The sequence below is a fragment of the Ictidomys tridecemlineatus genome, chromosome 6, assembly GCF_052094955.1.
Source record: "Ictidomys tridecemlineatus isolate mIctTri1 chromosome 6, mIctTri1.hap1, whole genome shotgun sequence".
Taxonomy (NCBI): Eukaryota; Metazoa; Chordata; class Mammalia; order Rodentia; family Sciuridae; genus Ictidomys; species Ictidomys tridecemlineatus.
Window position 1 is genome coordinate 12463103 of NC_135482.1, and position 24400 is coordinate 12487502.

The 24400-nt window shown below is 47.9% G+C and overlaps 1 protein-coding gene and 1 long non-coding RNA gene across 9 annotated transcripts in view; one reads left to right on the top strand and one right to left on the bottom strand.

Annotated features, from left to right (window-relative positions):
- Positions 1-24400, top strand: part of Large1 (LARGE xylosyl- and glucuronyltransferase 1) — a 507191-nt gene that overhangs the window by 394745 nt on the left and 88046 nt on the right. For all 8 annotated transcript variants that reach the window (XM_078052856.1, XM_078052857.1, XM_078052859.1 and 5 more), the window contains one exon: positions 3918-4022. In XM_078052856.1, coding sequence (XP_077908982.1) covers positions 3918-4022 — 105 coding nt within the window. The remainder of the gene's footprint in view (positions 1-3917; positions 4023-24400) is intronic.
- On the bottom strand, positions 7359-8503 carry LOC144378543 (uncharacterized). The gene is made up of 2 exons (XR_013440308.1): positions 8245-8503; positions 7359-7830 (listed from the first exon to the last, which is right to left on the bottom strand). It is a non-coding gene; the product is annotated as an uncharacterized LOC144378543 (long non-coding RNA).

A 24400-nucleotide genomic window follows, 5' to 3' on the forward strand; every position in this document is an offset into this window, starting at 1 on the left:
ACACTCATCTAAATTACCCATGGGTTTGGGTTTTTAGTGCCAATTACTAACTAGTCTCAGGATCAGAATTCATGTTCAGAAGTTTTGGGGTCTATAGGAATTAATATAGGGCGCTAAACCCACGCTCACATATACAGATACCGCCCAACTTAGAGGGGCAAGAGGAAAATGTCACCATATTTATTGAAATATGGTGAAATTGGAGGACTCGGCCATGCATCCACAATGGATCCTCCTTAACCCAGAGCCCAGAATTGCACCTCCCCCAACCCCTCCTGGGACATGCCGAGCATGCTGAGGTCCTCACAGGAGGAAACCTGCCCTATAAACCCACATGATGGAATAGCAGATTGATGGCAAGCTCTCTGCAACTCTCCAGCTCCCAGAAGAAGGGATGGAAGAGGAAGCGAAGCTGTGTAACTTCTCTGAAGTTCACCAGTCAGGCAGCCCCATCCACACCAATGGGGAGAGAAGGGTTCAGCAGCAGAGGCCAGGAAATCCCCCCTCCAGAAACTAGAGAATCCAAGGAAGCAACCTCCTGATAACTACTAACCTCTAGGTTGTGGCCCTCACTGGTTCTGAGCAGAGCCTCCGTTCTTTCTGAAGCACGTGGCCTCCAAACCACACTTGGAGAAGCAAAGCTTTGCCATGGCCTAATTGGGCTGGGTGACCACCAAAGAAAGCTGCATGGCTAGGGGCTCGCTGGCTTTCAGAAGCTGGCCGGTTAGCTTGGATGATGATATTTATAAATAGCAACCAGTTATGTCTGCTTAATGTGTTCCACCCAGTACCGTAAGCACTCATTGGAACAGACATAAGTTATACAGCAGGCAGAGAGAGGTTAAGGGGTTTTCTCAAGGCTGCACAGCAAGCAAAATGTCAGAGCGAGAATGGGAAACAAAGTCTGACCCCGGACTCGGCACCCCTGGTCCCCAGCCGGGCTGCTCCTCGGGTCCTCTGTCCACAGATACCTCTGCCTGGGGGAGGCACTGAGCGGATCACTCAGGGAATCCATTAGCCCACACACAGAACTCCGCACTGTTGAGATTAAGGAAAATTGCTTCTCCTCATTCCTGTTTTAATAATTGATATAGCGGCAAATGCATCCATTTAAAAGAGCAAAACGAAATCTTGGTGGCAGTTGATTGTTTTGTTTTTCCTCAACCGATGGATATTAAAATTATAACCATTGTGTTACTAAATAAGGATTTTTTTTAATGTGAAAAGATTATGGGCTGCCATCAAGGCAGCCCGGGTACAGATGGAGAGATTTGAATCTTCGTCTTGGCGATGCCGGGACTTCAGGGTGTCCCTGCAGATTCTTCCTTCTCTGGAGGGTGAGACCTGGAATTCAAGCCTCAGCCGAGCAGCCGATGGAAGTGCCGTGCTTCACACTGCTGCCTCGTCTTTGCATTTTCAACACGGGAGGCAGAGGCTTGAGCTCACAGAGTGGACAATGTGTTGAGGTTGGGGGCGAGGGGAGGCTGACCTGCTGAAGACAACACACCCCAACATTAGCCTCATCCCGGTTGAGAGGGGTTTTCCCACCCGAATGAGTAACTACTTAGTGAGACTACTAATGTCTTAGTAGCAGACAGTGGCTAAACACCTACTGTGTGTCAGATACTCTGCAGTCCTTGCCTTGTGGACCAGTGCAGGAGATGGATATTTAACAAATAGGGTGTCACTGGGCCTCAATACTGCCCACTTGGTCCTTTAAAGGGCCTGAGTCACCGGAAGATAAAAGTACTCGCAGGAAGTACTGGGTAGAGATGTCTGTCACCTCATGTGGTCAAAGATAAAGGAACTTGGTTATTCGTGGGGCATCAAAGCTAGAGACGAGCCACAGAAGAACTGTGGGAAGGGTTTGGCAGGGACAAGGACAGTTCCTGCCCAGGGCCAGCTAAATAAGCAAGAGAGAGGTGACCACACAAGCTAGAAAAACATATTTCTGTTCAGCAGGAATGAAGTGTGGCTAGTGGAGGATTTGAGGAAGAAGATTGAGACTCCAAATCAATGTGGGGGGTGCGACAATACAGAATTTGGATTCTGATATCTGAAGATGTCCTTAGCTGGGATTCAGTTGGCCACCCTTAATTCAGTGAAAGCTCATTCCCTTTCATCAGTTCTTCATGTATGACACATTTTATCATGCCAGAAGAACAGGTAATACCAGCCGGGGCCCCTAAAACCATTGTGATACCAACCTGGGCTCCTTAGCCATCGAGAGTCGTCTCTCCCAAGCACCCCTTTGTGATCCACAGATACTAAGTGAGGTCTGCAGCTGGTCATCGCGGGCACTGCCCCTGAGCTAAGGACACCAGGCTTTCCTTCTAGGTCTATCTAACCGTTTTGCACACACATCCCAAACCTAGTTAGTTCATGTGGAATTGATTGGTGCTTGCCCTGCCTGGATTGGGGATGCATTTTTCTGAGGGATTCTACAAGTTTTGGATATGATCGGGTACAATGACAAAGTGGGCGGTAGTATTTTTCCCATGCCTCTAGTTTATGTATTTGTGCTAAGGTGATGATTTAGATAGGAGCCCAATAAATTGATCAAATAAATTACACCAAACCCACACACCGTCATCTCAGGGAGCTGTCATCCTACCAAGGAGGCCTTATATCACCCAGCATGGTATTCCACAAGGACCCCTGTGTTTTCTGAACATGCAGCAGGCTTTCCTTGGGTCAGAGAGTTCTTTGTTATTTCTCGGATTGGCCAGCATCCTAAGAAATTGCCCTTCGGAAGACTTCAGCCGGTTGTGGAAGACAGTGATGATTCAATGTGCAACTTTTAGCAAGTTCCTTAAACTCTTTGTTTCAGTTTCCCTTTCTATAAAACATCAATGTGTGATGCCTACCTCAAACTTTTGTCACAGAGGTGAGCAATAATGCACTCAGTCAAGTTACGGTCGGGTAGTGTGTAATTATACACAAGCTCCTGCAGGAATTGTGAAACCCCACTCTCCCAGTCGGTCAAATGATGCTGATGACAATTCTTAGAGAATGCCGTCTGCAAGTGGCAGGCCAGACTCATCTAAAGGAGGCCTATGTGGAGGGCCCAGTGACTCGCTCCCACCCATACTCCAGCATCGCATCCTAAGAGATGCACTGCAAGCCCCTCCCACCTGAGAAGCTGAGGTGCCACAGAGACAAGACCAATGTCACAGCCCAGCTCTGGGCACCCAGGGACAATCATCCCTCTAGACTACACTCCTATGTGGATGTGATTCTTGTTGACAGAAGACATGGATTTATTTATTTGTGTTTTGTTTGTTTGTTTGTTTATTGATGGTGCTGGGTATCACTCCCAGGGCCTGTGCATGCTGAGCAGGAGCTTTGCTAGGCAGCCACAATAAATCTATTGTGGAGGAAGCAATGAGTTTGAGCAAAAAAACATCGTAAGCAGCTGATCACAAGGTAGCTCTTTTCCTTGGTCTCATCTCTCCAACCACGGATCATTCCCTCCTCTCTGATAGGAGAAAAACATCTTGGTCCATGCTCAGAAAACAGATCAATTAATACACAGTGGGAAATATTGGACTTGGAATGATTGAAGACTAATGTGTCCCAAGATTTCTGGAATGAACACGCTTCCTTATGTGAGTGAATGAATAGCCGTGGATTCGGGCTAGGTCACAGATAACCTGGGTAACCTTGCACAGAGTCCTGGACTGCTCTGGGCTGCAGTCTTTCCTCCATGAAATGGGGAATAATAAATCAGGTGCCTGGTGGTGAGGATAACATGGGTTAACTCAGACTGACCAGGTAGGTCGGTATATGGTACTTAGGAGACCGCCCCATGAACGGAAGCTATGGTAATGATGACCTGCCACCGTTGATCCCTGTGATCAGTCCTCACTAGTCCTGATGCTGTGGTCCTCCTAAGCCTTTGTATTCTCTGTTTACAGGTCAGCAGGTCCTGGGCTTGGTAGAGAACCAGAGTGACTGGTACCTTGGAAACCTGTGGAAAAATCACCGCCCATGGCCAGCCCTTGGGAGGGGCTACAACACAGGTGAGTCTCCAGGGTGGTGTGGGCATGGGTTCCAGAGGGTGACACAAGGGCCCCCTGCTCCTCCCTCAGGGAGAGGACATGGCCAGCAGCATGGAGGAGGCCACCTGGTTGCCTGAGATCAGCAGTGGCCAGAACTGAGGTGGGTGACCTTCCAGATCTTTCTCAGTGCTGTAGCTACAGGGGCCATGGCATTGTGGCACTCTTATCAGAAAGCCCCTCCGCTGACCCTCAGCCCTGGATCCTACTGGATTCTGTATCAGTTTGATGGTAGGTTCCTTGGCTGTTAATGTAGGCTAGCAACCATTCTGCAGTAACATACGGCCGCAGTGTTTCAGTTTCTTAACGAAATACATTTGTTTTTCTTGAGCACAAGGTCCATGAGGATCTGTGCTTGGGAGGGGCTACAACACAGGTGAGTCTCCAGGGTGGTGTGGGCAGGGGTTCCAGAGGGACCTGTGCTGTAGGTATTCAGGATTTGTCTCATTGCTTGTGTTCACCTATGGGGTGAGGAAGTAGCAGAGGTCATGTTATCTCTTAAATTTTCTTAATATTGCATTGGCTAAAGCATGTCATGTGGCCATTCCATCCTGTAAAGGGGAGGGCAGGTACCACCTACCGTGCACCTGGCCAGAGAAAAGGCAGACCTTTGGAAATCAGTACCTCTGAGCACACAGTGTGTTGTCTAAAATCAGATCCTTTATTCCACCTTCTACCACCCCAAACTTGCTTCTTGCGTTTCCCTTTTGGTTCATTCATTCCACTGTTCCATTTCCATATCATTCGCTCTTTCCTCTGTGCTTTATCTGACTGCTTGCTGGGTCCTAGGCCCCAAGCTGGCATTAGACATACTCTGTGACCTCATGGAGTGAGTGAGCATGGAACTCCAGCAACCTGCCCCACCAGGCTCAGTGCCTGCCAGTGTCTGGCTGTGGAGGCCTCTGGGTCCTCTGCCTCTCCCTCCCATTTGCCTGCTGTGGCTCCCTGTCCGTCAAGCATGCCCATCTTTTTCATAATTAGAACTTGGAGCTCAGGGAGCAATGGGGTAAGTCAAGCCAAGATAGGAGGGACTCAACATCTGAGTCCAGCAAGTATTCGGGTTAGGGACAGGTGTCTGGGGATAGGCACAGACACCTGAAGATGCTATGCAAAGCCTATTCTGGAAGCTAAAGCCAATCTGTAGTGAGAAAAGCCAAAAAGTCAACTCTGAACCCTGATATGAACTCCAGAAAAGTTGAATAAAACATGGGCTCGCAGCGGGAAAAGGACACGAGACAGAGACCGAGTTGGCAGTCCAGTAATATAGTCATAATGGGTCAGAGCTGGAGGAGGACAAGGAGAGGCCAGGGGATGTCCTGAGCAGTCAGATGTGCAGCCACAGAGCCCTGTGTGGAGGCCGGCCAGCGTTCCTCCTGGCATGGTCACCTCAGTGTCACTTTTTGGGCATATGGAGGTCACCTTGGAAGAATTGTAACCACCCACCCTTGTCAGGAGGCTCCCCTGCTGTGCTGGGCATTAACCCTTTAGTTGCTGTATAGCTGGGAACTCTGAGGGGTCCCTAAGAGGGGCCTGGATGGGGAAAGGGACTGAAAAGAATCAGCGGCAGTAGGGAAGTGCTTCAGCTTTTCAATAGCTGGGGAGGCTGTGCCTCTAGGGCCTCTACCAGCTGAGTGAGAGCCAGGCTCTCTGCCAGGTGCTTCTTGGGCGATAATCTCATTTGATCCTCACTCTCACCCATGAGGCAGGCTCTCTGCTTATCTCTGTTTTATCCTAGAGGAAACCGAAGCTTCGAGTTTAAGGAGCCTGGTGTTCACTACTGACCTTCCTAGCTTGAACTTTAAGGGCTTCAGCATCAAACACTTTCTGAAAATGGAGAATCCCAGACTCTGCCCTTTAAGAGCCTGGTTAGGTCTGTTGGGGGAGCCCAGGATCCTGCCCTGCAGGCGGCCTGGAGAAGCCAACCAAGGAAAAAGGAGAGGGCTTTGTGTGCTCTCCACTGGGAAGGAGATGGGCACCCGAGCTTGTTTGGGTGGGAGAAGGGACATCTCGGATAAACCCTGGCGTGTCCATTTAGCTTCTGGGCCTCGAAACACATAATAATAGGAAATGGCCCCGGGGGGAGGCAGGATGGGGCCTTGGTTGTCTGTTGAAAACAACAAGCCTCTGGTCATCTAAATGGGCTTTCAGGGAAAAGAAAAATGCAGCACCCTGGAGAATTTATTATGAGAAACATGGTGTGTCCCTTATTTGCTGCAGAGTGTGGAAATGGGAGGCACCTGAGCCAACCCAGCTCTTACTTGACATGCCCAGGCAGTGAGTCGCTGCCCTCCTTGCTGGGACTAAAAGGGCAAAGCACATGGAGGAAAGCCCTGTTAGGAGCCATGTGTCCATTTAAATCACGCCAGTGACACCAGGTGATCCTTGTAAAAGGATTTATGCAACACTGAGATGCACTGGCTCTCCTGATGGAGATTTGTTATTTTAAGACCAAGAATTGTGGCACACACCAGCAGATGAGTCATCCAGACATTTAGGTTCTCATAGAAATTGAGGACTCTGCCAGAGGGAACCTGCCACCCTGAATCCCAGCCATCTCGGCCATGCAAACAGGGTCTCTCCAGCAAAGGCACTGAGGTGCTTTCGGCATGATGTTGAGGGGTGTTAGAACACCTGGGTTAGGACCATGTCAGGGCCACTTGTCCCTGCATGAGCAAGGTCACTTGCTCCATCTGTTTGAACCTCTTTCCTTCATTGTAAAGTAGGATGATAACACTGAGCGTATGAAGATCTCCAAGTTAGGAAGTCATCGAAGGAGCCTAGCCTTCTGTTTGGCATGTAGTAATCCACTGCATTTTTCTACCACTTATTCAGTCAGGGCATGAGATCCACCCTCTCTGAAAACAATGGGATGGCTACGTAGCTAAGTGCACTTTGCTAAGGTCTCCCAAGCCCTCAGGTCAAAAGCAGCCAGTAAGTTTTTCTGTTTTGCCCAAAAATAAAGCAGCCACTTTTGACATTTCTGTCTCATCTCTTCACTCTCTGGAAAAGGGGTTTGCTTTTCATATTATTTTAAGAAAAAAATGCCTATTTTAGTTCATTGATCAGCTTCTTGACCATTTTATGTAGCCAATTTCCAGAAAATGCATGAGCCGTTTCAGTTGGATAATCTGCCTTCAAGACCTGACTTGGTCACTTTTAGACTCTCTGCCTTTTGGAGAGCTTTCCCAAGCTCAGCAAGCTCAGACCTCCTCATCTGTTACCCAGCTGAGAATCCTGCCTGGGAGCAGGCCCTGTGGCTCTGTGGTGCCAGAGCAGCCGCAAGTGCCAGTAACCAGAGCATTTCAGGAACTTGTAGTTTTTATTTCTCTTCCTGACCCTATCCTGAGTAACCATTTGCAAATATTCAGATTCAGCCCAGGCATCGCTATGCATGATCTTTCTTGAACCCTAGAATTATCTGGTAAAGTAGCATTTCTCCTTAAATGATCCGGCGTGGTTCCCACTTTCTCTTTTTTTTTTTCCCTTTCTCAAAGGACCCCAAAAGTTTAGGAAGATGCACTCTTCCTCTCCCCTTTCATCTTGAGGAAGATGTTTGTCACTTATTTCTATATGAAGGAGGCTACTAAGCCATAGCAGCTGTGAATGACCAGGCAGATCCCAGCACCAGCTCTTGCCCATAATGGTTCAGGTGGACTTAAGGGCACCTCTCACATCCTTGCACAGAGAAGGTCCGTCCCCACTGTATCCATGTGTCAGTCACCTCCTAGGAGCAAGAAGCTGTCATTCACAGAGCATGCAGCTGTCAGCAGGACTTCAAAAAAAAAAAAACAGGATTTAACAGTCTTATTAAGATTCAACACATTTCAGTTTATAAGCTGACGGGTGAATATCTTAAAAAGCGAACATCAGCCAAGGAGCGGGGAGGGCAGGGTGAGGTGAGGGAGGCAGGTGGGGGAACAAGGTGGCAAGTTCACAGCTAAGCCGGTTGGCACAGATGCCAGAGGTAACTGGAGGAGCAGTGTGTCCTCCCAAGACGAAGGGCATCATGTTGGCCAGAAGACTTCAAACACAACTTAAGAATAAAATACATCACATTCCTTTCTGTCCCCAAATTAGGCCAGAGACAGGGAGATGGAGAACTGGCTCTCTAGAGAGGGAGGGAAATTTTCTGTAGAAATCCTTATCTGTACAGCAACAAAATTGGGACATTCAAGGACTGACTCACCTCTGGGATTGAAGCAAACACTGGGCCGTGAGGAAGTGGAACGTGATCGGTGATAAAGTCAGACACTACGGTGCATTCTGTGACAGGGATTCAAAAAAAGAAAGCAGTTGACAATTTGAACTGGAAACTGAGAACCACATGGCTGGAGTCGTATGCAAAAGTCAGGGGTAGGTAACCTGACACCTCTTGGCCTATGGCATTGGCTTCTGAGATCCTGAGCACACCCCTTCATTTCTTTGAGCTTTAATTGTCTCTTTGGTCAAGTCCCTTAATGATTGAAAAATATTGCACTTGGATGATCTCTATAATAATTGCACCCAGACAAATGAGACTTAAATGTAATTCATTCTGTACTTACTACTAAATAGCTATTATTGTGGCAAAGTTGAGGTAGAAAGATTCTTTCTTTCCTTTTTTATTTTTAAATGGGTGTTTGACTGCCTGTGGATACCTATGATTTTGCTCTTTGAAAGTGACAACTGGACCTGATTGATGTGTACCAACTGTTGGAGGGCCACATTTGGCTTGGATAATTCAGCCCACTGTCCTGAGTCACTGACAACACCTGTGCACCTGGGATGTCCAGCCCTCACCCAGGGAGGGTGGATCTGAATCTCGGGATGGGGCTGGGCCTGTGGCTCCAGAGCTTCCTCGTCCAGGCTCTTTCTGAATCCCTTTACTACTGCTTAGCACCTCAAGCTCCAGCTGAACTCAAGTTCAACTAAAAAGCTGCATGAACGACTGCTCAGCAGATGCTTTCTGTTCTGTGCTTCTGTAGTAGATTCACTGAACCTCAAGCACAGATGTTCTATTTATCGCTGGTGAGTTTTATCTGATTTGGGTCAATCTTTACATCATTTCATTAGACTTGATTTTTGTTCTCATCTACAAATTTGTGAAAATGCCTTGTGTTCATTCAGCCTTGCCCCCATCTCACAACATCTTTTGAATGCCTCTTGTACCATCCTAAAATCAAATTCAAATGTATTATACGACCTCCAAATATAATTTTTTTTTTTTACAAAATCAATATAGGGGCCTGGCTATAATACAATGAAGAAATAAAGGGAAATTAATTTATTACTTCAACTGGGAATGAGTTTGGTAACTCTGGCTTGCCTGAGTCAGATGACATGAAGCATGGTCAGCTGCTGCTGTGCCTATGTTCAGGATAGAACCATCTTCTTTGTAACGGGGACAAATGCAGAATGGCGCTGATGTAGTACTGGCCATCAGATTCCAGGAGTGGCTTTGCTGTCTGTGAGCAGTTCTTCCAACATTGTGAACAAGCTGGACACAGTGGCACAGGCAACTTGGGGGGATGTTTTAGTCAGCTTTTTCTCTAGGACTAAAACAACTCACCCAGAACCACTATAGAGGAGGAAAGGTTTAATTAAGGGCTCAGAGTGTCATAGGTCTCCATCCACAGACAACAGGCTCCATTCCTCGGGACTCAAGGTGAGGCAGGACATCATGGTGGAAGAGTGTGGTAGAGGGAAGCAGCTCACATGATGATCAGGAAGCAGAGAAAGGGGTCTCCACTCACCAGATACAAACAAATACCCCATAACCATGCCCCAGTGCCCGCCGCCTCCAGCCACACCCCACCACCCTCCAGTTACCACTCAGTTGATCTCTATCAGGGGATTAACTCACTGATTGGTTAAGACTCTCACAACCCTTTCATTTCTCCTCTGAACCTTCTTGCATTGTCTCACATGAGAGCTTTTGGGGGACCACCTCACACCCAAACCATAACAGAGGCCCTTGGAAACTTAGAAAGACCCTGTCTCAAAATAAAAAATAAAAAGGACTCTGAATGTGGCTCAGTAGTTAAGTGCCCTGGCCTATGGCATTATAAATATACATAAATAAAAGTACAAAAAATAGACATAAATAAAAGCCAAAGTAGTGAACAACTGTTGGTGAGTTATGAGAAAACAGCGAGTGCCGAATTCTATCTCCCCATGTTTAGTGTCTGTTAAAGTCATGCCAAAATAATAATAATAACACTTTTAAAGTTTTTTCCATAAGTCACAACAGTTTCAGGCTCAGTTATAACAATTATACACAATTATAATGTTCACCGGGCTGACTCTGATGCAAAGCAGATGTGTTCAAGGGCTTTCTCAGGGTCAGCACCAGGGCTCCTGCTTACAGGAGGCGTTTAGCCAGCCAGAAGGTGCTTCGCAGTACGGCCACTGGCTGCTTCTCTCTACTTGACCCTTTTCAAGGTCTGTGACTGACCCAAAGCCTTGTCCTCTCCATGTCCTGAACCAAAACCTTCTCTGGCCTCAGAACCCTTTTGTGCAGGTTCACACACAACAAATTGATTCCTCCTTCTCCCTGGCAACGCTTTAGATGTCTTAAGTGAGAGAAGCCAGTGCTACACCCACCTCTCTCCTGGGGCCTTCCACCTCCTGGTTCCCTCAGTGACTCCTGCACATCACCTGGTCTCTGAGGCCCGGTTTGCTCCTGTGTGAGATGGGATGGCTACAGGACCTGCCTCCCCAAGGACAGCCATGAGAAGCGCATGAGGTGATAAACATGTTAGGAGGAGTAAGTCACTTGCCTGCTGTTTCCTATGAAGTGGACACAGGGACTACAGGAGGTCCGGCCTCTTGCAGTATTGGTGACATTACTCCTGGGCCCCTGGGGTTCACATTTCTTTTTCCTTTTGAAAGACAGTATTGCTTGTGTTCCAGTTGGTCCAAGTCTGGACTCCATCTGCTCTGGCCAGTGAACAACCTGTTCTTCCTGCATCAGGTTAGGATCCCGAGAGCTCCCGCCCCCCAGGGTTGCTTTCTTGAGAGCAGGAGACCACCTCCTTAGCATGCCTGGGACAGAGTCCAGGTCAGACGTCAATACTGACCCTTTCCCTTTATACTTGAGGCCCATAAGAGGGGCAAGGTCCCCGCGGCTCCTTGGCATCTCTTCCTAGTAGCCACCTCTGTCACTGAACCATCTGGGACTGAGTGCTCCTCCCAGGGCTGCCCTTCCCTGTGTCCTCTGGTTTGTTGCTCAGGTATTCGTCACGCATCTCACATGTGCAATGTGCGGGCACCTCCCTGGGCCCCGGGGGTGCCTCATGAATGAGACACATGGGAGCCCTGTGTGCAGAGCCTCCAAGTTACCATGGGGGAGAAACTGTCTTCCCCATGCGCCTTTGGTGTTGTCCCCCCTGGTGTCCCCAACTCACTCAGCTCCAGCTACCCGCTTCCTTGCTGTTTCTGGAACACGCCTTTTTAAATCTGCAAGCCTCTTCGCCTCCACATCTTGCCTATCATCCCCCCTTTGTCTGTCTTGTTCTTTTCCACGGCACTCTCTCCATCTGACCTACTGTGATTTTGCTCATTTTCACTCTTTCCTTCTGTCTCTTTCCATGCAGATGTAACCTCCTCCAGGGTAGTAATTTTTTCAACTAATTTCACTGCTCCGTCTCCCTTACCTACAATCATGCCTGGCATACATTAGGCAGTAAGTATTTATTGTTGAGGTAAACAAATAATTTTGGAAATACAGTGCCATAGCAGTGCTCAAGGGAATCGTTGGGAAACGATGCTACTCCAGGAACATTATTAATCTCTGGAGACATTTTTGCTGGTCACAACCAGGTAGATTGTCCCATCATTACACGGTGGGATCCAGGGAAACCGCTAAACACCCTATAGTGCATAAGAGGGTTTCCAACCACAAAGATTTGTCCTGCCTAAAATGTCAGTAGTACCTTGGACAAGAAAGTCAGGCATAAAATATTCTTCTCCAAAGGGAAGATTAAGAGAAGGGTCTCTGAGAACGTGGCAACTGAACTAAAGATGTGAAGAACAGGAAGGTGGCAGCCATGCTCAGAGCTGGAGTAAGAGCAGTCCACGCAGAGAACAGCAGGCACAAAGGCCACAGGTGGGGTGTTCTGCAAGCCTCCCCAGACTGCAGACAGTCCTTGCCATATGTGGGCCATTCCTGCTCCTGCAAACCCTGCCCCTGCACCTATGTCTAGTAGTACTTGAGTCCGAGTCCCCAAACACTCAGGGTCAGAGTGCCATCTTTTTCTTGCCTTTGTGCCCTTTGGGTTCTTTGGCCCATCAGACACAATCTAGAACCAGGCACATGGTCTTGTCATCCTGACTTCACCCCAAGGTGACAGTGGCAGAATGCAGCCTCCAAGGAAAGGAGTCCACCCGAGCTGGCCTGGCCAACTCCGGAACCACAGCCCGCTCTCTCCCCTGCTTGCTCTCCCACTGAGCTGCTCTGGCCTTCTGACTGACCGTTCCCCAGGCCCATTCCACACCCCAGAACCTGAGCTCTCCACCTGGACTGCTCCTCCAGCAACTGCCCTTGGGCTCCTCCAGGACTCCCCCGTCTCTGCTTAGGGCTCATCTCACAGCAGGTGTCCCTAACCATCAAGCCAAAGCAGCACCCTCCAGCTCACTTTCCTCCAGCGTCAGGAAGAACAAGTTTTTGATGGTCCGACTAGAATGCCCCCTCCACCCACACACAAAGTCCCTGTCCTAAGCTCTGGAACCTGTGAAGATGTTGTCACATGGCCAAAGAGGCTTTGAAGCTGTAATTATAGGCCTTAAAATAGAAAGCTTATGCTGGATGATCCAGTGGGCCCCGTCTAATCACCCGAGTCCATAAAAGCAGAGGCCCTTCTGCACCTGGACCAGGAGAGAAGGGCAAGTCACAGGAACCAGACGAGGAGGAAGGCTCCACCTGCCCTTGCTGGCGTGAACATGGAGAGAGCACCGGGCAAGGAATCTAGATGGCCTCTGAGAGGCTCCCAGCTGAGCTGGACAGGAGATGTGCACCTGTGGCTCTGAACTCTGCAATCAATATGAAGGAGCTTGCAGGTGGATTCTCCCCTAGAGCCTCCAGTGAAGCACCCAAGATGGCCATCACGGTGATTCTGACCTCACGGGCTCCAAGTAGATGACCTACCTAAGCCCCGACTATTCCAGACCCATATAGCTGTTAGATAATAGATGGATTCATTTTAAACTGCTCAAGGAATTTGTTGTGACAACAATAGGAATCTGAATCCTTATCTCTCCCCACAAGAGTGAAAGCCTGTGAGGACAAGGACCTTGTTCTACTCCTGTGTCCCTGTCTGGGACATGGAAATCTCTCAGTGAATATCAGTTGAATGAATAAAGGAGCTCCAGTCACCCTCCCCCTGCCTTTCTCCCCAGAGGGGACCCTCAGGCTGATGGTCAGGAAGACGGGAGGGCGTGAGAAGCTGGTGAGAGTCATCCCACATTCTCAGCATGCCCACTTTAGGCAGGTGCTCAGCAGGCACGGGGTGCCTGGCATTACCTTCTGTGCTAGGAACACAAATTTAAAAAATAAGATGTAGTCTTTATTTGAATCACCATTATCCCCACCCCTCAAAAATCCAGGTGGTTCACCTGGTTTTTTAAATAGTACGAGGTGAAGAACAATTAAGTGCAACTCGGCCTGCACCTGCTGGGGGGTAGGGCGGGAAAGGCTGTATAGCCAGGAGGACCACAGGTAGGGAAGAGGGCGGACCCGCCCGCTCAGGTGGGGAGCTGAGCAAATACTTGAGGGAAGAGCACGCAGTTTGCCTTTTTAATACAACCAAAGATGCATGTTCTAAAGTATATGCCGGGCACAAAGGGAGCAAGGAAGAGTTCACTCATGAACCCCAGCCACTTAGGATTCTTTGGAAGGCCTCAGGAAATCTTAGGAAATTCTCTCCTTTTTTTATTTTTATTTTTTTTGGAGGGGAGCTGACTCCTCACCTGTAAGGAGGGAGTGTTAGTACAGACTCGTGGGACTCCAGCAAGAATGATGTGAATGGAAAATGCCTGGTGCGTTCATCACGGTGACAGAGTATCTTAGAAAATAGTCTTTAAGGTGAAAGATTTCTCTGGGCTCACAGTTTCAGAGACTTATTGATTCCAGGCCTGTGGTGAGGCAGAATGTCATGGCGGAAGGGGGCAGCAGAGCAAAGTGGCTCACCTCCTGATGGCCAGAAGCAGAGAGAGAGCTAGAGAGAGGGAGCCAGAGGCAAAATCAGCCCTTCAAAGACCTCCAATGACCTCCTTCTCTCAAGGAGTCCCCACATCCCCAAGTTTGCACCACCTCCCACAGCATCACTAGCTGGGGACCGAGCCTTCAACACTTGAGCTTGGGGCACATTTGACATCCCAACTATATCACCTGGCAAGCAATAACACTCAATAAATGGCAGCCAAGACGCCCGACGCAGCTGTGTGGAGTGCAGGATCAGAAGCTCACGCGCCATTGGAGATGAGCAGGAGGCTCATCTGTGGCTGGGTCGGGCTTAGGCCTGAATGCTAAAGAGGCAGGACCGCCTTATCCAGCAGGCTGGGGGTTTGAAACAATAGTTTCCCGCCTGGCCCTAGAGAGAAGCCACCTGCACCCAACATCCTCTTCTCTTTTTATTGTCTCTATTTATGTCTTGTCCCTGAGCCAAGTTTTCATCTCTCCAGGCTGTGGCTGTAGCATGTGCAGATTGATTCAAAAGCACCCACCCGTAGCCCAGGGCACCCAGCCCACCCGGTCCCTGTAGCCCCGCCGGGTTCTCTGAGGCACCCCAGCAAGGCAGCCAAGCGAGAGCCCCCTCGTCAGACCTGACGGGGGCCTCTAATTAAACTGAGCACTGAAGAGTTTTCCCAGCTGCATCCTGAAAATATGGCAAGAGATCCCTTTGCCCTCCCCCCTGAGCCAAAGCCACTGTTCCAGAAGAATCACTCACCATTGCTTCCTCTCTTTCTGAGGCATGGGCCTCGGAGATATGTGTTTAGTTCCAGGCTTCCAGAATCTCACTTAAGTGCAAGAGGTCTGCTCCCCACCCTCTCTCAGAGAGGCCCTCTCTCCTGAACTATTTTCCTTATACATTCATCCTGTTTCCTTAGTGGGTCTGGCCCTAAAGGCTCATGGATTGTTTGTTTGTTGTTTTTTAACATGTATTTTTTAGTTGGACACTGTATCTTTATTTTATTTTCATGTGGTGCCTCATGCATAGTGGGTGAGCGCTCTACCACTGAGCCCCAGCCCCAGGCCCAGGCTCCTGTTTTTCCTCTCTTTTGCTAAATAAATAACAGGCTGCTGAGTGCTGAATAGAAAGAAGAGGAAAAAAAAAAAAAAGCAAAACTTCCCCAGCTGAGCCGTGCTCCACCTGCAGTTGCCTCAGGTGAGCTGGAATGGCTGCATCTGCAGCCCCGAATGCAGGGTGCTGGGCTTGTCACTTATTGCTTGTGCAGCATGACCTTAAGGTAGTCAGGCTACTTCTTTAAGCACCTTTGTCCTCTCCTGTGAATTGAGATTGATAATACTGGCTCAGACCATTTGGGCTATATTCCTCAGCTGGGTAGCTTATAAGCAGCAAAAATTTATTTGAAGCCAGAATTCTGGAGACGGGGAAGTCCAGGATCCAAGCAGATGCATTTTCTGGTGAGGGCCCGCTTTCTGGTTCATGGACAATACCCTTGTACCCATGTCCTCGAGTGGTGGGAAGGGATGAGCCAGCTCTCTGGGGCCCCTCTCACAGGAGCACTGTTCTTACTCGTGAGGGTTTTGCCTCTATGACCTAATCTCCTCTCAAAGGCAAACACTACAAATCAAAGACTGTGTTTCTTTCTGGAAAGACAGTGGGCACTCACTGACCAGCCACCATGGCACTGACATATAGCAATATATAAAGATACGTGCCCCTTATTCCCTGACAGGAAGTGCTATTAACAGTTTGCTGTTTATTCTTTGTGCTTTCTGCATGTGTAATTATCTTCTGCTCCTCTAAATCTGCATCTTCTTATGCATTGTTATATGCCCTGTTTACTCAAAAATGAAATATTGCATGTCTTTCTAAATTAGCACATAAAGGTATGTTTTCTTTCTCTTTCAGAACTGTACAGTTTTTCCACTTCATGGGTACACCATAATTTATTCTTTTCATTTCCTACTGCATGGTATTTTAGTTGTTCCTAAGTTTTCTCCCAATTATGAACAATACCCATATGTAGACATCCTTATTATTTCTTTTTGTTTGCTTACTCAAGTATTAATATACAATAGATTCTAAGGAATGACTCCAGTATATCCACTATATCGAATGTTATGGAGATTTTAAATTTTGATAGATCAAAAATGCCAAAAGTATCATATAGTAAAAAATAAATCATATTTTGAAGTAAACCATTTTAAAATTAAAGTGCATGTGCACCCCTATTTGTTTCTGTGCTGGGCATGTAGCCTCTGTATTGCAAAAGAATTAGTATTTTGCAGAGCATCTACTTACTAGAGAGCTAGCTTCAGCTTTTTTAGTTGAAGCAGATGGTCTCTGGCTAAAAGGCCCAGGCTTTGAAGCCATAAATCATGGACCAGCAGCCTCGTGGAGCAGAGCCTTTTCCTCACCATGGATTGCTCTACCTGACTCTGTTTTTGAGCACTCACTGGGCTGAGTTGACCTAACCCAGCATAACACAAGGAGTGGCCTCCCATGCAAATTCTTTAGCTTTGCTGTGCTGGCCCTGGGAAGGTTGGGGCTTCTCTGTCACTCACTCAGGTCTTTAGCTCCCAAGAGCTTACAGGAGCTGTGACCCAGAGCCCTGTATGGCTCAGTGTGCAGTGAAAGACTGGAAGGAAGCTCATGATCCTGAACCTCTTCTCCATCAATGGTCATCCAGCGGCCTTCATTCTGTGCATGATTTTCTTGAAGATATATTTAGGATGGGAAGAAACATCTAATTTCTTTGGGGCTTCTCAAGTTCACGGTAGTAATCTCCTTGATTTGACATGTGCTTTCATGTGCATTAGCTCACATAATCCCCATTTTACAGAGTAGCTGATGGAGGCTCAGTAAGGTTAATGGATTTCCCAAGCTAGCAGAGCCAGGAAACCAGAGTCCAGTGCTTAAGCCTGCCTTCCAGGCTCCTGGGCCATGGGGCCTGGGAAAGTCTCTTAGTTCTGGGGATATGTCCAGCCCCCTCCCCAGTAAGCAAAGTTAGATGGCTGTGGACCCTCCTACTAACATTATGACTTCCAGGACACTCAAAATGGCACTGGGAATTCATGGCTGTATATTAGAATCACCTGGAAAGATTTTTATAAAGTCCTGGCATCCAAGACTCACCTCACACCAATCAAATCAGAATTTCTGGGCTGAGACCCCCAAATTCCAAGCTGGTGGTTCCTATCAACCCTCATGTCATTCCTGAGATTGTATTATTTCTACCTTCACTCCTTTTTTGGGGGCGGGGGTGAATACCGGGAATTGAACTCAGGGAAACCCATCCACTGAGCCACATTCTCAGCCCTATTTTTGTATTTTATCTAGAGACAGGGTTTCACTGAGTTTCTTAGCACCTCAGTGACTGGCTTTGAAGTCTGGATACTCCTGCCTCAGCCTCCCAAGCCGCTAGGATAACAGGCATGCACCACTGCACCTGGGTCTCCCTTCACCACTCTTTACCTGCACCCTGTTTTGTTAACTGTCACTGGACTCTTGGGCTCCTTAGCTGCTTGCATTTGGTTACATTCCTTCAGCAAAGATGAGTGGAGTATCAGCTGTACATCGTGTCACACCCCACACTAGGTTCTGGGGATGCTTGGGTGGCAAAAAGAAGCCACACAGACTGCTCTCAGGAAAGACCTACTGACAGTTACAAACCATTATAGTGCACATGATGCAGAAAGCCTGTGGGCCCAGAGAAGAGGGGGCCAGCAGGAGGCAGCACCAGGGGCCTGTCTCCATTCCTGCCGCTGCCTGGATCCCAGCCCATAATCTCTTACTTTCCCTTATGGCTGACAAAACTCAGCTTAAAACACCAAGGATCACAGACGGGGAGACCAGCCTCCTACTCTTTCAGTCTCGTTGTGAGCTGCTCCCTGTCATCCACCATTATGCTTAAACAGCCCTCCTTGTCCCCCTGAGCCCTCAATTGCTGCATCTCGTTTTAGAACATATTTGACATTTCACCGCAGCAGGTCCAATGGATTTGAATCGGAATGGCGCTGAGGCTTCTGAATTGGTTAGCAGAGCCCCGTGGGACTGCTCCCAGTGAAGGGGAATCTCGGCTAAGGTAATTATCCAAGAGAAATAGCCCATCTCTCAGCCTGATCGCTGTTGCACCAGGCAGGCTTTGCTTACCAGGCCCGCATGCATTAAACACAGACGTCACGGCCAGCCCAGGGAAGCAGGTTCGTCTGTAGCCAGGCTCAGTGACAAAGGCAAAAGACAGAGAACCTGGCCTTGTCTTCCAGACACCCAGCAAAAAAGTGGGAGTGGCCAGGCAATAAAAGTGAAGACATATTTATTATGTTTTCTTAATCTTTTCCAAGTCTATTTAGTATCTTCCTAATGAATATTTAACTGTTTACAGCTGAATCTGACATGTGCCAAATCTGGCTGTTGCCTGTTTTTTATGTCCTGAAGCTAAGAATGGTTTTAACACTTTTAGATAGTTGAGAAAAAAAAATTTAAAAGCAAATCTATTTTGTAGCACATGAAAGTTACATGAAATTCAAATTTCAGTGTCCATTAATAAAGCCCCGGGGGCTCACTGTCACGCCATTTATTTTCATTTGTCTGTGGCTACCTGAGGGTTGCAATGTCAGAAGTTGAGAAGTTGCTACTACAGAGACCTGAGGGTTTCCAAAGTCAAAAATATGTACTTTCTGGCCCGTTAAGAAAGAACTTGTCCACCATGGTTTACAGCAAGCAGAAACAGCGGGTCTGGAGAAGGCTACAGCAGACTAGGGTTAGAATCCTGTCTGCACCACTCATCTTTCCACAGCTGAAGAATGGGAATAAGAACCTGATGCTGATAGGCTGCTCTGAGGAACAACGGAGCTGTTGGAAATGTAACATAAAACCCAATGGCCTAGAACTGGGATTGACACTCAGCAAACCTTAGTTACCTTCACCCACCTAATTATACACACACAGTCTCCTGTCCAGGCACTGAAAGAAGGACGGGATTATAGGAGCCCTCGTCATGCTCACAGCTGCAGAGATGGCATCGAAGCTGAGGGGAGAGGGAACGGAGATATTATGTCTATCTGATTAGAGTTGGCTCTCTCCTACTCCACGATTTGCAGGAGGTCAGGGTCAGCCCTGGCGTGTGGAAGGGGTTTAATAAACTTAATAAATTTAATATCATTGAATTATAGATGTGTTCTCACATTCTCTAATAATTGGTAAGGTTCTCTAATACTGGCCTGCAGAGTCAATCAAAATGAGGCCCCAGGTTCTGCTCCTCTGTGCCTCTTCACATCACCTCCTGCTCACCAATTTCTGTCCCCATGTCACCTAAAGATTCAGGTATTCAGAAAAATATTGCCTAGGATTGATGTCACGACTGAATGAAACTTAATGCATGCCAGAGACATCTGCAACCCCAAAGAGGGGAAAGGCATAAAAAACTGAGTGACAGCTTGAACATCCAAGTCAGAACACTGATATTTTGGAATGCAGACTTCTTTGGGAGCTGTCTTGACGATTTGAGAGCAGGGATCCTGGCATGGTCTGGAGGTGGAGAGAAAGAGGAGAAAAATTCCAAGATGTAAATCTGGTCTAGCAGCAAGCGTCAGCATTTAAGGGGCAGCTTTATGGAATGGGCACATAGGAAAGGGAACACGTGAACTGTTCAAAAGAAGCTGGGGAGATGGACAGAGGATAAGCCAGCCATGTCGAGCGGCTGGACAAGTGTGCGATGGGGAAGAGCTGTGGTCATGAAGCCAGCCTGGGTGAGCTTGACAGTGAATGAGAAGCCACCAGTCACTTGCTTTAGGCCTGGAGACCTGTTGCAAATGAATCACCAGGTCCCTCTAATGCACCCCACACCTCTTTCTCTTGAGCACATACTTCTTCAGCCTGGTTTCCAAGCTTGTTTCTGGTTTCACAGTTCTTTGGATTTATTTTATAGTGATTGGTTGATGAGGCAGAGGAAATACCTAAGTGTAATGGCAGTTCATCCCCGTTGTGAAGATTAATCTTTGTAAGTGGGGGGCCAACAGGATTCCTTACACTGATTGCTGACACTGATTTTTAATGGTCTTTGATATAATAGGCGAACATAACCACAGATTAGTAAACAGGGACCATGCATCTTTGCAGGGGATGAGGGATAAATTCTCATACATCAAGAGCACAGTACTGTGTAATGGCACCAGCAGCTTCCAGAGCTTTAATTCACTCTGCACCAAGTCCAATGCTGGGGCTTTCCATGCTGTCCTTGCATCATCCCTACCACGTCCTTGGCCAGGAGGACTGCACACTGTATTCATTAGCTCACTCTTAGTAGCAAAGCCAAGACTGGAACATTGATCTTTCTGTCACTCCAGCCTGTTTTGCCTTATGTATATGATCTGCTGATATCTTCACTCCCTACCTGTGAAGGCAGCAAGGGCAGAAGGAAAGAGAAAGGAATGGCTTTAGCTTGCTGTTGCTACCAGGATTCTATGATGGACAGTAACAGGGACAGAACTCTCTGAGGAGGTGGCATTTTGGTCCAGACCTGAAGAGTAACCTCAAGCCAGCTGTGCACAAACCCAGAAGATAAGAATACAGCAGGCCAGACATGGCACTAGCTTGTTCTGGAATTGGCAGGGGGAGGAATCAATCCAGATGAGACCAGGAGCTTTTACAAATCTGTGGTTATGTTTGCCTATTATATCAAAGACCATAAAAATCATTAAAAGACCAAGGGCTTTCTGGGCCATGATAGGATGACACAGAGTCTGAATCTTGTTCTGTGACACAGTGGTCAGGGTAGCACCTGGCTGGGATATCAACACTCTTTCGTACTTGATCAACTAGCAATAATAGATACTGTGAAATTTTATTTATGAGACTATTCAGCAGTGACTTCACGAGGCCTTTCCTTGCATATCGACAAGGTGGTATTGATTTGCACACTAAGAGTCCCTGCCCCTCCCCAACATCCCTGGTCATCTCTCCAAGTGTTCATATGATTGTAGACTCTGAGCTACATGTTCCTAATTCTGTATTTCAACTGTTGAGTATTCTTAGAGAAATAGTGGCTTCTTCCCCTATGCTTCTTCCTGGCCCCTTGCAGCTTCTTCTGACTCTTAGGTGATGGTGCAGATGACTCTGGGATGTGGAGCCTGGGGAAAAATGGGCCATCCAGCACCACCTGAGGCCTCTCCTCACTCCCTCTCCTCCCATTTCCTCCTCTTGGGATTTTCGCCAACAGACGTGCTCAAAGATCTTTGTATGATTAGAGAAAGTTTTTTTTTTAATAAAATGAACTAATATTCTGCCCAGAGTGTAATATTCCCTACAAGAAGCTTGCCTTTGGAGATAAAGACTGTGTTATTCCCCCACAATGCACAGATTCTCGAGATCAGAGATCCAAGGAGGCTGAGACACTCCCCAGGGTCTCTTAACCAAGGGGTGTTGCAAACCAGATTCAGATCCAGATCTGTGTGGCTCTAATCCAAGCTCTTTCTAGTGCTCTCTACTTGGACCAAAAGGCAGATAATGGGCCAAGGAGGTTAGCCAGAGAGAACTTCCTACTAGGCAGCATCTGTGACATCCTTCACCCTGGGTGGAAGATGGGTCCTCATTTAACAGACGATCAGATTTTGACTGCATGGCCTCATTTGTCCTGGCAGAAGGCTAGAGAGACCCCTACCTCACCCGCAATTATCCAGAACCAGCTACCTACTTCCTCCAGAGTCCTGAGAGGACTTTTACCCAGTAGAGGAAGCACTGCTTATGATGACCACCTGCCCTTGGCAGCTGGCACGGGAGAGGACCTGTGGTTGTGACAGTCTCATTTGTGTGTATCCCAGCACTTTCCACAGTTAGTCACTCTGCAGATGATAATGAGGGCTCTGAAATACTGTCCATTCATTCATAAACATTATCTGCTGGGCCTGCCGTGTCCCTGATGGACACTGGTGTGCAGCAATGACACCATCTGTACCCTAGGCAACTCCACATCTCATGGGGACACGACGGAAGACCGTCCAACAGTGAGATGAATGTTGCAACAGCATCTCAGTGAAGAGGAGGCGGGTGGGTGGTGGGCTGTGGTCCTGGGGGCTTCAGAAGAGAAGGCTGGGAGGAACGAGAAGCAGAGCAAGTGGAGACTGAGTGGAGGATGGGGAGAAAGAGCACCACAAGTCCTGAAGAGCGTGCAACTACGCTGAGCCCCGTTGGAACTCAGAACTCTGGCTTTAAAGAGATTCATAATGGGTTCTGAAGGGATCCCAGGGGCAAGAGAGAAAAAGGTAAAGGAAGCACTGCTTACAATGACCACCTGCCCTTGGCAGCTGACATGAGAGAGGAGAAGTCCTTCATTCTCTTACCCCGCTACCCAGCAAGGAGCCCATCCATGGGGGAGCCCCTGTGCTGGCCAAAGAGACTAAGCGGCCCCCAGATCATTGCTCCTGTATGACTTCCCCTCACTTCTCAGTCCCTCGTGTCACAGAAGCAGAAATCCCTTTCTGGAAAAGAAGATTCCCCTGTGTTAAACAGGTCCATAAGAGGACAGTACAGTTTTCCCCCACCACTTTCCTTACTTTGGAAAAGTTATCATCAGAGGAAGGGCATTTGCCACTTTGAAAGCTGGAGCCAGGATAATTCTGCACATTCTTTTTAAAGTATTGGCAACACAACAAAGCTAGTTCTGATTCTTTGTGCCCAACACTAAATGCATGTCCCACTAATCTAATTTCTAGAAAATCCTCTTCCATAGGCCCGTGGGTTTTCCCTCGGCAGGCTGGCGAAGAGCAGATAGGCCCATTCATTAGCATGGGTCAGACCTCAAAGTGCTGCCAAGGCCCTGTGGCTACCAGAGTTCCCTCCCAGTGGGTAGGAGCCGGTACTGACAGTCCCAGCTCTAGCATTTGTTGAACACTTGTTGGGAATGTGGTTTTTCAGCTGAATTATCATCATGATTAACCTCACAGCAGCCGTGGGGGCAGACGCTCCTTGCCTTCTCTAGTGTTATCAGCTGGCTCAGGGCCTTTGCCCCTGAGCATCAGCATGGCGCACTAGCTCGCCTCCTGCAGGTCTTGGCTCAGATATCCCCACTTCAGAGAAGCCTGTGCTGATCACCCACGTAGCTCTCAACACACCCTGGCTCTCCTTTCCTCTCTGCCCTGCTGTATTTTTATTATCCTTTATGCTATATGCTTAGCTTACTTTCCTCTTCTGGTAGCTTACAGGCCCCACCAGGATAAGGGTCTCTATTTTCTAGTGGGTTCCAGTACATAGGAAACTCTCGAAAGACACTAGTGAATGTGAACAATAAAACATGATATCCTCAAACCTATTTTGCAACCTAGGAAAGAAAAGTTTGCAGAAATTAGCTTATGTGTCCCAATAAGAGATACTGGATCTAGACTTAATCTGGGTCTCAGGCCTCGGTGTTTTTACAACACCATGTGCCAGCACTGGACCAAATACAAAGCCTTCTGTAGACCCATGGTTGAATCAAGACATGAGAAGATGCTACTGCCTGCTGCTTCCATTCAGGTGTTCCCTCGAAGTCCGCTTATTAGCACACAGGATGACAGGATTTGTCTTAATGACGGCGTGTTTTCCAGCCCCTCCGCTGCTGTAGGACTGAGATTGTGGAGATCCAGAAAAAAAATTAAGGCTGGTCTCAGTTTTTTTGAGGTTCACTCCTGTTCAGCAGCAATGCAGGACATTAACACTGGTATCAGGAAGACCTACTGTGTGCCATGTGCTGTGTTGGAAGCTGTGGGTACAATGAGACACACTGGAGCTCATTCTTTGGTGATACAAGGCATCTACAATAGCTACAGCTCTGAAAAAGACAGACCGGATTACATTGGTTTGTTTGCGGCCACAGTCCTGTCCTAGTTATGTCCTGCTTCCTCTCGTGGACACCAGTATTGGGAAATGCATGGGCCTTGGAGCAGAGGAAACTGGGTTTGAATCTGAGTCCTCACTTTTTAGCTTATTAGTTACTTATTCAGCCTTTTGGGGACGTTTTGTGTAGGGAGCAGTTCATGGGCATGCCAGGTGCCATGCCTGAGACCTGGTGTGCGGCTGCCTTTGTTGTTAGTTATCAGCATCATCAGTAAGTGTTATCATCCAGCCTCTGAGTGGGTGGTGAGTGGTGAATTCCATGCCCATAGAAAGAAACCTAGTTTTGGTTTAAAAACCTACCCCAGG